The 16,904-nt window shown below is 40.1% G+C and overlaps 1 protein-coding gene across 2 annotated transcripts in view; it reads right to left on the reverse strand.

Moving 5' to 3' along the window:
• Positions 1-16,134, reverse strand: part of itsn2a (intersectin 2a) — a 43,809-nt gene extending 27,675 nt beyond the window's left edge. Inside the window, exons 1-3 of one of the 2 annotated variants that reach the window (XM_040017082.1) lie at positions 14,009-16,001; positions 9,185-13,865; positions 7,473-7,544 (exon numbers count right to left, since the gene is read on the reverse strand). In XM_040017082.1, the coding sequence (XP_039873016.1) occupies positions 7,473-7,479 (7 nt within the window). In that variant the 5' untranslated portion in view covers positions 7,480-7,544; positions 9,185-13,865; positions 14,009-16,001. The other variant, XM_040017083.1, reaches the window with a different exon arrangement.
• Positions 16,135-16,904: the final 770 nt, after the last annotated feature.

A 16,904-nucleotide genomic window follows, 5' to 3' on the forward strand; every position in this document is an offset into this window, starting at 1 on the left:
GAGCTTGAATCCATCAAACCATAACACAATCGGGACATATTTTACGCCTTCTCTCAAACTTCTTTCACGGAACTTGGAAGCTTCGAAGACATTTTGTGGCAAAGAACTGACGGTATGCACCGACGGCTCTCCCCTCATCGCAGCAACTGAACAACAGATGAAGATAAGGAGACAATGACAGATAATAAGCCTCGCGGCGCGTACAGAAGGAGAGGGATGTATAAAAGAAGTGACGCTAGGCTAATGCAGTGAATCTAGAAACACGTTGGAATGGGAAACCGACACAAACACGACTCAACTGGGACAAACAACAAACTTTTTCGTGTTCTTTTTTAAGCTCATCACTCTCTGCTCGACAGATGCGCTTCCTTCATGCTGACAGCTGTTACCATATTGATCACGGTGGTACAGACATAAAGCAAAATGTGCACCAAGATTTCACAAAGAAATAAATAAATAAAGTGGGATCTAGTTTGGGAACGAAGGCAACATTAACTTGCAGTAAGGATCACGATCAAACCCGTTTTCTCACTTTTATAATAAAAATAGCTCAAACCAGAAAATGCTAGAGTCTCAAAGATAACAATCAACTTCTTATTGTTGTATTAAATATAATAATATTATATTATTATAGTAAAAGGAGAGAAATATTGAAAGACACCTCAAATTCTAATCACTCTAGTAGATTATAAAATATTCAAACAGACAAAAACTGTCTTTTCAGAACATTAGTATTAAAAAAAAAAAAAAAAAAAAGTCTTTTGAGCGATTACGGGATCCTGTCTTCAGAGACATGGCTTCCAGGCTCTAATTTATTCAAGTGCTTCAGGAAATACCACCCTGCCCATGATGGAGCTTCCACCCTAGCTCTAACCCAAACAATCCACTGACCTTTGCTTAACATACTTCATATACAGAAGAATGACACAATGGAGTGTAGAGCTTCAGTAACAGCACGCTACGTAGCCAGAAAATGAAAGTAGAGCAACTTTAGAGTTAAGAGCAAGAAGATCCAATGTCTTTTTCTAAATGTGGGAGCAGATACAATCAAACACTGATAATGGTTTGTTTGTTTGTTAGGAAATATTCTAGCCAAACCTCTGATATGGTTTCAGTGTCTACACAAACCGCCCGAAACCACCACCAGCAACACCTGTTAAGGTGGACGCTTTTCCCCCGATAAAGCCAATGTTAGCAGCACACAGCGGCCGACCCACTTTTAGCCACCGTCAGCAAAATGCTGCCATGAAAAGGAGAAAGTAATTAATCTCTCACAGAGATGTGAGTATTCTTCACATTGTCTCATTGGCTGTGAAAGCCCCCATTTGAAGCTATTGTAGGTAAGAAAAGGAAGGCGAGATTTAGCACAGTGCCACTGGGACATGTAGCTCGCATGGCCACATCCACAGGCCTGTCAGTCGATTCAGTCTGTGTGTCAGTGAGGGCTGAATGCTATGTGAGTAAGTGGGGCACTGCAAAGCTTCTTACACAGCCATGACCGAATCCATAGGGGTCTTCTGTGGCTTGATACTTATACTGGAAACATGTGGCCACTCGGTATGACTCCTGATAAAAAGATGGTACAGTTACGATTTACTAGTATACATAACCTGACACTGAACACTACAGGGTTCCACACTCTTGATACATATTCACAGTATTTGCAAATTTCAGGCACTTGTTATGAAATGTGGATTGGGTATGTAAGGATTTTACACTAATTTGATTGAATATGATTTATGCTTTTAATAAGGCCGTACAGTACTGAGTCACCCTCGTTTCTTTATATTTTATTGGGGAAATGGGAAATGTGTGCAGTAGTTTCATTACGTAAGGCATAAACAGACAATTCTAACATGGCACGCTTAGGCTGTCAAGGTTCTGGGTCATTCTGACCCAGCATCTTCTTTTTCTTGTGTTTTTGTATTATTTTGTATTATGGTTTAGGTTCTGATTCCTTAGTTGTGCTGTTCTGACTATTATTATTATTATTATTATCCTCGTGTTAGTGTAGTTTGGTGTCTAGTCTGGGCCTGCTGTGTTTCCTGTGTTACTTTGAAAGTCCGTGTCTCATGTCAGTGTGTCTAGTTTTGCTTCCCTTGTCTTGTTAAGTCTGATTTCTCCCAGCTGCGTTTCCCTCCTGTCTCCCATTTCCTGATTACTCCAGTGTGTATTTAAGCCCTGTGTCACCTCGTTAATGTACGTTCACACCCTCATACCTGGCTGTGTGTTGTGTCTGCCTGTTAAACCTTGTTGTGATTCCTAGCGTATTTAGTTTTCTGTTCTTTTGCTGTCCAGCAATAAAAGCTGCACTCTCAGTTTAATTTTGCTGTCTTGTGTCGTGCACGTTGGTCCTCCACTCCTGCCTGCTGCACACAGATCATGACATAGACAAGCTTTCGTGCAACATTTTTAAGTAATTTTCAAGAGGAGTTCTCTGGTACTTTACAAAGCACTTTTGTTGGTGTTGGCTGCCTTTTCTTCATTTCTCTGTCACGATTAGTCCACACTGCGTCATGTTGAAGTCCAGGCTCAAACTATGACTGAGCCTTCACCAGCTTTTACAGAAGACTGTAGACACTCAGTTTTACCGCTCTCCTGACCTCCTCTGCACATACTGACAAAAATTCAAAGCAAAAATCCTAATTTGGATTCATCACTCCATCAGACCTGCTGACACTGATTTTCCAATGCAGTCTAGTTCTTGTGTAATTTGGCATACTTGAGCCTTTTCTCTCTGTTTCGCTTCCTTAAGAAGGTTTTCTTGACAGCCACCCTTCCACTGAGACCAGTGAGGCTTGAGTGAAGAGTACATGGATCAACAGAAGAGTCAGACAATTTTCCCCCAATTTATCAAGGACATTTATCAAGAAAATAACTTTTAGATGCCGTTCGTCTGCTGTAGTTTTATAGGCCTACAAATGCACACCATGCTGACATATGCCAGGTTTTCAGCTAACACCTATTTGGGAATCACCTTGTTGGTGCAGAAAAACTATTTTATGCCTGTCACTGCGTCATCTCTGACATTTTTCACAGATTCAACTCAAGTCTGTAATGTGTAGACACAACACTTGTTCATAACTTGAATTAGGGGCCTTTTTGTGATTGAATGATTCATAGGTCAGTTTTAAGCAAGTAGTCAAGTACAAGAACTGAAAAAGAGACAAAAAGCAGTCAATGTAAAAATAAAACATTTAAAAAGACCTTCAGAAAGCCTCAAGAGCACTTTAAAAAATTACAATAAAGTCTGGCTCCTTGGAAGCAAAATATATAGAAAAGAGGGGTTGCTCAGTGTTGTGTACTGCCATGACTGAGTCAGCCTGTATCAGTGTGAGTCAGTGTACTGTGTTGTCTTCTATACCTGCCAGTAGCAGGTAATAGCAGGTATTTCTTGATTTAATGACAACAAGAAGTTTTTGAAAATCTACCTTCAGACATTATTGAGACCAAACAGAAAAAAAAAAAAAAAAAAAAAAAAAAAAAATATCACGTCCCTAACTCTTACGGAACAGGATCCACAGCACCATCATCTACAGACTTTATTAAACCAACAGTACCACGGCTCACCTACTCAGCCGCCTTTACTTTGTGTGCTTTCACTTCCCTTTGTCAGCCTGTGTGCCGTTGTCTAGGTGGCTGCTAAATCCTAAGGAGACGCTCGAGTCAATACCCCAAACACCCAGCTCTCGTACTCCGAGGGAAACCACATCACTGCTTTTATAACTATTTACATATCAAACACCTCACCCGGGGAGGACAAGTTGATGGTTCAGATAACTGCATTGGATCAACAGTCTCTGCAAAGCTTCGGTGTACGCACAAACACGCACTTCTCCTCTACGACTGTTGCATAAAATTCACCTGTTTTTAAAATTCACTGACTAATGACTGTGCAAATGCCTCATTGCAGGCTCACTGTGTTAATGAGAGTGTAATAGCGCAAATAGCTCTGCCTCCCATATAATATGTTCCCTCGGAGGAGCTCATCATATACCGATTACATGTTTCTTGATTCTCCCCTCCGTGCCATTCAGCTGGATGGGATTAAAGCGCATAGAGAGGGTAGTTGTGCGTTTTGGTGCTCTGTTAGACTGAAAAATTAGGTGTGTAGATAAGACGCACACGCAGACACACACATTCCCTCTTAGGGGTTTTCCACAGAGGGCTTTGAGGAACGGTAACTATGTTCTGCGATCAAAGGATGAAGACAAAACACACACACACACACACACACACACACACACACACACACACACACACACACACACACACACACACACACACACACACACACACACACACTACTGAGAACTGTGGTTCACAGAAAGGGCAAAAACGCTGAATCACCTTCAACTCGGAACAATAACAAAGACAGACACACAGAAAGCAGCTAGATAGACTTTCCTGTCATTTTTAATGTGCTCTTGAGCCTTTTCTAGAGCAGAAGGTCTTTTAAACTTTTCTTTCATTCCACTGCTTTTTCTCTTCTTCAATCCAGTCCTTGTACCGGACCACTTTCACAGGAATGTTTTGTTTTTACTTGTTTTTTTTTTTTTAATTTGTTTGCCACCTAACACTGATGTATGAATCACTGAATCACAAAAAATGGCCCCTAACTCAAGAGATGAACTAGTGTTGTGTCTACACATAATAGCCAACCTAAAACTATCTAGATGAACAGCATCTAAAACTCATGTCCTTAAGAAATAGGAAACACACCAGGCAAAGACCTGACAGATACATCAACCCCTTCAGCTGATCCATCTACAGTTCACTGAAGAAGGGTGGCTGCCAAGATGTCATTCTTAAGGAAGGCTAACAGAGAGGAATGGGTATGAGGCTGAGGTGTGCCAAAATATACATGAACTGGACTCTGGAGTGATGGTTCTGAGGGAATCAAGAAAGGCAGAACATGGACTGTTTACATTAGGGCTGCAACGATTCATTGAGTATTTCGAATAATTCGATTACAAAAAATTTTCGACACAAATTCTCTGCTTCAACATTTTGTTTAATGAACAGTGGAAGATGACCTTTAAAAACTTTACTGGGAAAAAGTGAGCACCCATCAACAAACTCTGACTAGAGAAAAAAAAACCCAAAATAGCCAACTCTGTAGCTGCTCCATCCGCTGTCACGCTGTCATCCACAGTGAAAAATCTGCAGTAATCCTCCAGAAGCTGTATTAAAATATGCAGATGAACTTTTAACTTGGTCTGACACCAAATTAAATTATAAAGCTTGCTGAAGGCTGACGGCAGCCGTCCTTTTTTACATGGACTCGAACAGGGGTGAGTCTAAAGGGGGGCATGGTATGCACTAGACCATATTTATTTCAAGGGGTTATAACATTTTTAGACTGAAAGTGAATTTCTATAAAATACTCTCTCAATTAAATTGTGTTAATATTTAAAGATATAAAAATTAAAGCTTTTTTCGCAGGCCAATAAAAATGTCCATGGGCCAGTAAAACTCTGAGCCACCGACCTGAGGGATTTTAGGGTGGACACTGAATTATTGTTAATATTAATTAAGGTCTACACCATCATAATGTCGTGTTTTCAGCAGCACAAAAACGTTGCATCAAAGCACAGGGCCAATTTCAGAACACTGATATGTTCGCTTCTCCTCACTATAGCCACCACATTCTCCTTTAAAGGCTTACAAACACTTAAACATGCAGAAACACGTACAAAAACTCAAAGCTTTCCAAGAAGTCAAAGTAAAGATGAACTTTTTATGACTTAGTTTTGATTGCACATGTATTTTATTTGACTTTACTTTAGAGTATTTATACATTTTTGCATTTAAGAAAATGTTTTCTTAAAAAAGAAATTTTCATATGGCACAGGGGGGGGGGGGGGTTGACAGATGAAACAAAAAACACTCAAATTTCTAAAATGAAAACAATAATCAGGATATTTTAAAAGTATTTTTTCTGTTTTGAATATTTACTATTGCTCAATAATAAGACAAAAGTATTTCTTATCCGATTACTCGACTAATCAATGGAATAATCATTAGATTAATTTATTACTAAAATAAATGATAGCTGCAGTCGTAGTTTACAGCCATCTGTAAAACACGGTGGAGGCTCCATCATGGTTTGGGGCTTTATCTGCAGCAAGTGTCGTGTGCTGAATTTGACGTCGCATCATGTGGAGCGCACCACAGTATTTGTGGCAGTCCTGATGCTCAATCATCAGAAAGTTTATTTTGTTCATGTGAAGTAGTGTTTTCAAAGGGAGAAACAATTTGTCACTCATCCAAGTGACTTCTTCAGTCTCAGCTGACTGCAGGTTTTCCCAACCTTACAAAGAGTACATTTGCTGTGATGTCAGTTTCTTAATCATTAATATGCAAATTGTCACAACCACTGATCATTGATGAATGGCCATGAGTACCATTCACCATGTTAATGAATATACAGGATATACAGGATCTGCTGCTGCTGATATCTTGGGATGAGAAACTATTTTACTATCTTTTAATTCAGTCACACTTATTTTGAAAGAACCATTTTACAATTACATTATCTTTTTTTTTTTTTTTTTTTAAAAAAGCTATCATTTCAAGCTTATTAACTTTTGTTTTGACCTTAAACACTGAATACCCATGTAGGTTTGCACGTTTCAATAAATCACTGCAACTATTTTCCACTTTCCTAGCAAAATATAAAGAAAGGACTGGCAGCTCTAGGCTTTTCCATAGTACTGTATAGTGAACCAAGTGTCCTCCACAGAGAATGAAGTCCCAGTCCCTTTGTATCTGGTCAAGTTTCTGGATCGCTACTCCAACTGTGCATGCATCTTAGTCCATGGAAATCACTTCTTTGAAACTGATGGGGTTTATAAAGATACAAAAGTCAAAGTCAGAACCAAAGCAAGACAGCAGAGTTAGTCTGGAGCGCTAAACAGGCTGCTGCTGAAATGCCTGTTTTGGTTTGACGTGCAACTACAGTGCATATAAACACCTTTAAAATTAATGAAGACAATCCTGCCATATTACTTTAGACTGACCCTCTTTCCAGCAGGGGTTTGTACAAGCTACAGCTCAATAACTCCCCCCCCCCAAAAGTAGGATTAAAGATGGTTTTACTTAAAGCCTGAGCCTTGTCTCTGTTTGCAGATCAATATCCCATTAACATGATTTCACACCTCACACGTTACAGTCAAAACAAGCAGTCACTCGTAGCAAAAAAAAGGAGTTCATGCTGACCAAAGCACAAAGCAGATGCACTCGAATGTTCGGTCTTGGCAGGAGGACGGCCAGAGGGAGAGATTAAAGTTTAGAAATGAGGCATAACACAAACAGCCGCTTATTGGTCTCAGACCTTTTTCTGCCCTTTAAAGTAAATTCCAGCCCTCATTATTGTCTCAGCAGAACCACAGATCTGCCTAGCATAGACAGAGATGTTATGAGCTCAAACACATGTCCAATAAAGACAAAAAAACCCGAAGTGTTCTTACCATTCATGGTTGCAGGTGGAAAGCACGGGCAGAGAGGGAAGTCCTCTACTCAGCTGGCAAGCCCTCAGACATCTGCAGAGAAAGAGCGAGAGAGAGAGAGAGAGAGAGAGAGAGATGTGAGTGTGTTATGTGTGCATTTGAGTGTGTGTGTGTGTGTCACGAAGCAAGGGGGGTATAAGTGAGGAATGCAAGCAATGCAAGTGTGAATGGGGAAGACGGCAGAAATGATACACATCCATGCAGGAGCAAAAAAAAAAAAAAAAAAAAAAAGGGAAAAAAAAATCAGCTCCTTGTTAACAAAGCAAGGAAAGCAGAGTGAGTGGCCAACATGGTGAGGGATGACAGAGGAGGGGAAGAGGCAGAGGGGAAAACGAAAAGGATGGGGACCAAATAACAGAGAAGGCCTACAGACAATGCCAGCACGGAGCAGTACACAAGAAGAGGACAGACAGCTGAAGAATAGAACTGGGGGAAGAAATGATAGTGGTCTGGGAGAAAGGCTGCTTTTATTACTGCCTGCTCTGAGATTACAGATGGTGGCTGTAGTTTGGAAATCTTGATGTATCAGCTTGTTTATTTTGTCTGTGACATTTTGCTTTCTATGTATCTCGTTTGTATACTATGTAATAATACAAATTTCTGGACCTTAATAAGGCGTATGGATGCTCTTAGACAAATATTTGTGTTTTACTGAGACAAATATAGATATATGACTCTAATAAAGCAAGTACAGTTTGAAAACAATACGAATTTATCACTGTTTTGGGTGCAGTCAGCATCTAAAGTGGTATGCCAACAGGGAGCCTGGCCCATCTGATTAATCTGAGATTAATTGTTGGGATCTTTGGCATAGTCCCAGGAGCAGATAAGCCCATGCAGGTAACATGGAAAACTAGCTAGTGGTTTGATCCACTCCTAAACACTGTTTGTGTAAGGCATGTTTGGAGGACTAAAAGTTAGGCTTTCAAGTAGGGCTGTTCGATATAACGATATATATCGGATGCTGATATGAAAACGTCTATCGGCAATATTTTTTCATTGTTTTGATGGTCACTGCAGAATTTATTTCTTAAAGTTCTCTCTTTCTCTTATATTTAATATAACCACACTATGAACGAACAAGCGACTGTTTTTATGCGACGGCAAAACCATCGCATGGCTCCGCCGTCCGCTTGTTTATTTTCCACATAAACCTTTCACAATAAAGCTGAAGATCCTGTTGAGATTTTTCAAAATAAACTGAATCACGTGAAATAGTATGCACAGTGTTTACGGATGAGAAGCTAAAAAGAGCCGTCAGGTGCTAACAAATAAACCTTAGAACAGGCCAAAAAAAAATTGCGGCCGTTTCAACTTACCGTATGTCTAAAAATGTATAGTTTCATGCATCGGTCAATCACTCGACTCCGGGTACAGGACGCCCAGCTGAAAACACTTGACACAAGTCGAGTTGCCCTGAGATTCACAGAATTTACAGACAATGTAGAATTTTTGTGATATATATCGTTGTCGGGACAATAAATGTGTTATATCGTCATATGAGATTTTGGTCATATCGCACAGCCTACTTTCAAGCCTATGAAACCAGCTGCTAAGCATGGTGGTGTTAGCATCACGCTCTGGGCTATTTTGCTGCCACTGCTACTGGTACAATGCACAAATTTGATGAAATAATGAAGAAGGAGGACTACGTCCAGATTCTTCAACTTCACCTGAAATCAACAGCTGGATAGTTGAAACTTGGACACGACTGGGTGGTCCAACAGGAACCCAAACACAAATCAAATCTGGTTTTGGGATAGATAAAGCAGACTAACATCAAGCTTCACCGACCCCACCATATAGAAGGTTTTTATACTATACTTCAAAGCCAGGTCTGTGTTAGAAAACAATAATTAAAAGCCCCAAATTACCACGACATTCAAGCTTATTTTGCATATAAACCACACCTATAGGTAGCAACTCTTTCAATCTTGTTGTTAAGATTCTGTTAGCCGCTCCACTTCACTCCATCCATTTCCTCCTTATTTCCTCTCATTTCTCTTTGCGTGCCTATAGCTAACAGGCAGTGTTTCTCCTCATCACTTGTGATTCTTGTCAGGTCTAAGCAATCTCCTTTTTTGCTTTCACTAAGTCCTTCCATCACAACTTTTTCCTCACTTCACCCCTCCCTCTGTCTTTTTTTATTTCAACTCCTCTATTTCTTATTCATCATTCATTGAAACGTATCTCTTATGATTCCCACATAGTTTCTTTCCACTCCTACTCCCCTTCCGTTCTTATTACACTATTGCTCCATCATTTGCTTCCCTGTTTTTGTGTGAATTCCTGGAGGGGAGACTGTGGCCATCTTGTAGTATAAATCACTGTTTGTACATGCCGGCACTGCCAATTACTTAAGAGCAATGAACAGCCCACTGAGGCTTATGCTTCGGTATATCTCGAGTGTCTGCGCCAGCGGCTCCGTGCAAACCCGCGCATATACAACATAGGCAACAAATAATTCACGCGCACTAGCAAACAATACTGACATTTATGAACTAAATTCCCAATTTTATGAAAAAAATACCAACTAAAATAGAAACACAGGAAGCAGTTACAGGAAAACAATTGTTTTATAGTGAATGGAGGCTGACACAAACTGTCTTCTGGGGATGAGTGATGATATAGATTTTAGGGAGTAAAATAATGGGGCTAATCTTCAGCAATGGATTTCACAAACTAGCTCCTTACAGCATGTTAAACAGGACAGTCAGAGTACGATCATCTTTTTCTGCATCACACTCTGCAATAGAATGGTCTTCGCATCAGCGCATTTCAGATAACATATACACACCAATATTTGTCAGTTCTATCAAAAGCAGAAATATCGAATTAACAAAAGAATTCATATTCATGTATCAATGCAGAAGTAATTTTTTGTCATTTATTTGTATGCTTGTAAGTTTTCTACAAGGGCATTTAATTAAATATCTGGATGCAATGCAAGAAATGCATACCTTTATACAAGTCTTACAGTTAGATCTATAAGTAAAAGTCAGAGTCAATGTTATCGTCAGTTTTGCAATATGTACAGGACTAACACAGAATCGAAATTCCATATTGTACAAGAGAGCTATGGAAGTATGAGAAACAGATAAATATGAAGCATGCAAGATTGTGTCGAAATATTATTAAAGCTATACACATTACTGTAGTTCTTTGTATAAAAATATGCGAGTATACATGTATTTTGCACATTACTGCCATCTATGTACAGTGTGCAAAATAAGGGACCATATCAATATGAGACTGAATGTGTATTTTACATCAAGCAAACAATATGTAATTTCAGCTTTAATTAAAGCGTATTGCAAGCGTACCGCATTAGCTATTTAAGAATTACAGCCATTTTTATACACATTTCTCTGAGCCTTAACAGTAATTGGATAAATCGATAGGTAGATCTGGAGTTGATTCCACTTGCTGAACTTGTATTTGGTAACCATTCAGTAAAAGTATGAATATGAGGTCCAGAGAGACATCAGTGCAAGTGAGGGAGGCTATCATTAGGCTGGAAAACCAGAGACAGATAGCAAGAATCAACAATCTGGTACATTCTTAAATAGAATGAATGCACTGGTTAGCTCAGCAACACCGACATGCCTGAAATACCACAGAATTATTTCCATGGTTCTCAACAGCTTCACAACAACTTACAGTACCAATGCAAGAACAAACTCCATAAACAACCAAGTGTTTCTCACACCAAAGAAAAAGGATATTGTTCAATGGTCACTCAGTCAACACAACACAGCATACTCTTTAGTTACTGAAGTTGAAGCTGAATACAGAGGCCGACAAACAAGCAGCAACTGAAGGTGGCTCCAGTAAAGGCCTGCTAAAGTATCTTAAAGGACCACACACAGCATTTGGTGATGCCCGTGGGTTTTAGACTTCAGACACTTATTAACTGCTAAATATTCTCCAGCAATCCCCATATTTAAAATTATTTTAGTTGGACCAATTTCTTTTGAGTCTCTAAAAATGGGGGACCGTGTTTTTGCTAAATCCATTAAAGATAAAAGTCTGCACTTTAATCAAATGTTGATTCTTTGACTTAAAATCCAGTGTGGTGGTATACAGATGCAAAATTACAACAAAGAATATGTGTCATTGTCCAAAAACATATGGACCTGACTGCAGCTTGTTCCACAAGCCTGAACATGACAACCCACGGGTTGTGTGGGAAGTTTTATTTAACAAAAAAAAAAAAAACCCAAAAAACGAGATATAGTCTAGATATTATATTCTGGCACGAACTGCCTGTACATAGAAAATGCAGCTCACCTTTACAGCAACACATTGCGATTAAGCTTGAAGAAACACATTGTGCTGTACTTGCATGCCTCTTTTCAGTTCAGTGACTTTCTGGAGCCTCTGTTCCCTATCTATGACTCATCTTTGCTGGTGTGTGGATTCAAGCATCAAAATGATGATGCAAATTATGTTCTTTGGAAAAAAAGAAAGAAAGAAAAGAACAGAAAGCAAATACATGGACCTCTCTTTACACCCAGTAAAGATTTACAGTGCTCAGTCTCCCACTTCACTTGAAGTGATCTCACTTTTCCTTGTTGTTGCCATCTGTTGAAACTGTGTGGCTAACTCATCACCATGTACTAAAACCTCATCAGTGTCTCACCCGAGATGAGGTCCTATAAGTAATGAAATATTCTTTTAACACATATATACACAGAAAGTTGGCAGTTTGCTCATCTATGTGTATGTGTCTCTGTGTGTGAGTACATGTGCACTAGTGGAAAAAGTAATGTCTTCAAAGTATTCTATGCAATCTTCTAAGAAAAACTAAGTATCCCTCATGATTAGGGATGCCATAGTGATCTGGTGCTTAGCACTGTTATTTTCATATGCAGTCTGGTTGCTGCCTTTCTGTGTGGAGTTTATTCTATCCAGGTACTCTGGTATCGTCCCCAGTCCCATACACAGGGTTAGAGTAATTAGTGAATCTAAATTGGCCACAGGCGTGAATGGTTGTCTTTCTCCATATTTAAGCCCTGTGACAGAATGGTGACCTATCCAGGGTGTCCCCTGCCTCTCTCCCTATGACAGCTAACATAGACTCCCCTAACTCATTTGTTTATTCACAGCACCTTCAATGTCCCACTACAGCATTTGAACCAGGTTGAGTTCTGGACTGGGCCACGACTGGGCCATCGCAACACCTTGAATCTTTTCTTTTCAGCTGCTCTGCTGTGGATTTGCTGCTGTGCTTGGGATCACTGTCCTGCTACATTAGTCAAAATTCAGCTGTCAGACAGATGGACTCCCATTTGACTCTAGAATACTTTGGTATACAGAGGAGTTCATGGTTAACTCAGTGACTGCAAGGTACCCGGGACCTGTGGCTACAAAATAAGCCCAAATCATCACCCCTGCACCACCATGCTCGACCACTGGTATGAGAGGTTTGTGCTGATATGCTGTGTTTGGGTTTTCTCCAAACATGGTGCTGTGCATTATGGCCAAACATCTCCACTTTGGTCTTGTCTGTCCAAGGAACATTGTTCCAGAAGTCTTGTCTAGTCTAAGCAATACTGCCATATTCCTTTTAGAGACTTTCTCCAGGCAACGCCTCCAAAAAAAATCCATACTTCTACAGTCTTTTTCTAACTGTACTCTCACAAACGTTAACACCTAACATGCTAACTGCGGCCTGTATGGTCTGAGATGATGTGTCACTGTGTTAACAAACAACTGAACTGCCAAAACGTCTGCCTCAGAGGTGCTCACACTTGATGATCATCAGTTAATCAAGTGCATTGGATTAGCACCACCTAGCTGCTTCTTACCCGCTTAAATGCTCTTAAAGGATGTACTTAGATTTTCCCAGGACTGCACAGAGTCCTGTGGAAACTTTCTTTTTCACATGGCGCTATGCTATTTGCGTGTACCTAACACTTCCATGTGCAAACATGCATAGGCCTTTAGCAGAGTCTCATCCACCCTTATACACAACCCTGTACCCTGAGGTGTACCTGGTGTCAAATATAACAATATCTCCCGTTGGCTAGGTTAGAGAAGAGACTCCACTGTTTAAACAGGACATGCTATATCCTGGATGACAACGGCACTGAATCAACAAAAGAGGAAAGAGGACACCCTCTACATCAACAGTGACTGTACCTGCACAGGTTCACAACAAAATGGTACACTGATTGAAGTCCCTTGGATGTCTGAAAATAACTTTAAAATGCCATTATGCGTCTTTGATTTGATTTACCTTGCAGCTCGGCCCCTGCTGGTATGGCAGATGTAGTGGAGAGAAACACAGTCATCTCACAATGCTACTTCAAATCATGCCAGATCCCCGAATGAACTTTTGGACACGAAATACTACAAAAATAATCATAACGGAAAATAAACCATTAAAAATTTGAGCATAGAACAAATTACTTTGCAGCGCAAGTTTAGTTCTAGTTTTGGCGTCTTTAAGAAGCAAATGAAGAACAAATGGCACACGCTATTTTCATACTTACACAGGTTGATGTTGCAAAGCCAGCAGTTGCAAAGCTAGCCTTGATGTTACACTGATGTTTAAAAATAACATTGCATTAAGCATTTTGAAAGTTTCTAATATGAGGAATAAGACATAAATCCTTTAAGGGCCAGCAGTGCTGAGGAACAAAATGAATCAAAGAACCTTTGACTCTGCCCAGCATGCTGATTGACACCTGTGTGCACCACACTGGACCGGTCTGACGTGAATATCAATGTTTCGGCCTGTGTGCGCGGAGTGTGTCCAACACACCCTCCTCACACAGAGGGGGACCCTGTTCTAGCGGACACAGCCCAGGAAGCTTTGCGAAGCCTGAGGAAGAAAGAAGCCTGTGTGCATGCGTGTGTCCTGTGTGCATGTGCTGGGATTTTCCTCCTATTCACAAGAGAGCAGACACACAAGCGCACACATGCCACACACCTTCCCCCCAGTGGGCTACAGGTGAAAATTGGGGACGCTTCCGACAGAAGAATCATTCTAATCCTTTTGGTACGTTTATAGGTCAGCTCAATGAAATGATTCACTTTTTTTTTTTTAACTTCCTGTACACTCCCCCCACCCCCAAAGTGAAAAACACACACTCAGCAGCACCTCCAACCTCACCTTCTTCCCCACATACTTAAGACACAATAATAATAATGCCAAATTAACCTCAATACAGCATCCATGCCACTGTAACTGCTATATGAGAATGGACTCTGAAGCACATCAGGTTCCTCTTTCACCACACCAGTGAACACGCTGGTGTATTGTACACTTATGTGAACGTGTGGATATTACGCAACGCTTTGAGTCTCGGCAGGTGGATATGCAACAGTCCCTTCTGGGATAAAGCACAGATGTCACAGAAATTGCAGTCACATGGACTTTGCCACTTCAGCAAAGAAAGTCTCCTCGTTCTGTTTTCACCGAGGGCAGCAGAACACACACATAAACACACGCACACACAAAGCAATCTCTATAATTAGTCTTTGCTGCAGTGATTCAACACGTACGTGCATAAACATCCAAAGCTGCCCCAGTCATCTCATATATAAGAATGGAAATTCACACCTTTGCTCAACTATTAAACAGCTGATGACACTTTTTTATATCAGGAAAAATAAAGATAACAGACGCATTTGACGGGCTTCGAACCGGAGGCCCTCCTCGTGTTATATTTTCCATCTTTTAACGGAGGAAGCGCCAAATGTAAGTCACCTTTTAGGGAAATTGCTGGGCCTAAGAAGGTGAGCACAGACACCCAGCAGACCGTTAAAGTGACTTTGAGAAATATCACATAGATTTTCTCCCTCAGGTTAAACACAGCAGTGATTTTCAGCATGTTTAATAGTCACAGGGAAGCATGTCATTTCCTTTAAGTAGTACCTGAGGGAACACAGGAATAACCTTTGGAGTTACACCTTTTATCATAAAAACAATATGCCATTCCCTGCTTGTTGTTGTTGCACATAGTATATATATTATTAGACAGTATATATCTAATAATATACATAGATAATTATATTATCTTGAAAAAAAGACTAGTAATTTAAAGCCTAAATCTATTTTGACTGCTTTAAAAAATGAATTTCTCTTTAAATCCAGGTTAGTTTTCCTTTTCCTCTTCTCCGCCTTATTCAAACAAGAAAAATTAATAAGTAAACAGTGAAAAGATCTGAAGAACCAGTTTTCAGCCATATGGGGTGCTCTTCATCCATAACGCAGACAAAAGACTGGCACTAGTGGCTCAGAGACAGGTTTGAGAGCTCCACGTATTTTCAGGATGAAACATTAACAATGGGCTGTACTGCAGGTAGACAAACCTCGTTGTTAATACGCTGCACTGCCTCGCCTTTTTAAATGCTGGGTTTAATAAAGCAGGACATCCCACTTACCTTGAAAGAACAGGTAGAGGGGAAGAAAATCTTCAGCGACAGTATCCAGCAAGTCATGCATTTTGTTCGGTATAAGCGTGGGAATGATTTCTATTCTTTTACCTGTTGCGGTAGAATAGCGGTGCTGATCGGCATCCAGGGTGACGATCCAGCAACTGAAGAGGGGAGGATCGATCCAGCAGCCGGGCGGGTGTGGACTGGAAATGGGCGTCTTCAGTTCCAAGAGTCAAGCTACGCGGAAGTGCGCGGAAGACTTCCGGCTTTGTCTTTCAAAAATAAAACTCAAAAGGGAACGAACTACTGTTCAACTCCTTCAGATGTACAGTGCTCTGAAAAAGTTTTAAGTATATTTTTCTGGGAGAATGTGAAAGAAGTAGAGAGATTTATGAAAACGTACATAGACACATAGAAAAAGAGAGGCAAAAACCACCTTAATGACCACCTTCTATTGACATATTCTATATTCTTCAGCCCTCTCTCAGGCAAGCTTTCTTGTCATTTCTTTAATAATAATTATCCTGGCTTATTGAAGAACATTCATAGCTCTTTCTTTGGATTTTGGCTTTCTTTTCTTCCATTCTCCATCAATATGACCCCACATTGCTTCAGTATTGTCCACCTCCAAGCTCTGGGGAGGCCAATCCATGATCGATAGTGTTCCATTGTGTGTTTTTCTAATCACATATGCTTTTATTGCATTGTGAGTGTGGTTGGGATCATTTTCAAGCTGACAAATTAAACCATTACCAATGAGATGCGTTCCAGATTGCAAAACATGGTAGATCAAAATCTGACTGTACCTTTCTGCATTCATAATCACATAATTTTTCAGGAGCTGTGTTTGACCTTAAGTACATAACTTTCAGATATGGTTCATCAGCTGTACATAGTCTTTTTTTAAGGCCTGCCACTTCTTGTTTTCTATTAGTCCTTTAGTTATCCAGGTAAAACTCTCATTGAGATTAGAAATCATTCTTCTTTTGTCCTCCAATTGTCCAG

The sequence above is a fragment of the Simochromis diagramma genome, unplaced genomic scaffold, assembly GCF_900408965.1.
Source record: "Simochromis diagramma unplaced genomic scaffold, fSimDia1.1 OVJJ01000802.1, whole genome shotgun sequence".
Lineage (NCBI taxonomy): Eukaryota > Metazoa > Chordata > Actinopteri > Cichliformes > Cichlidae > Simochromis > Simochromis diagramma.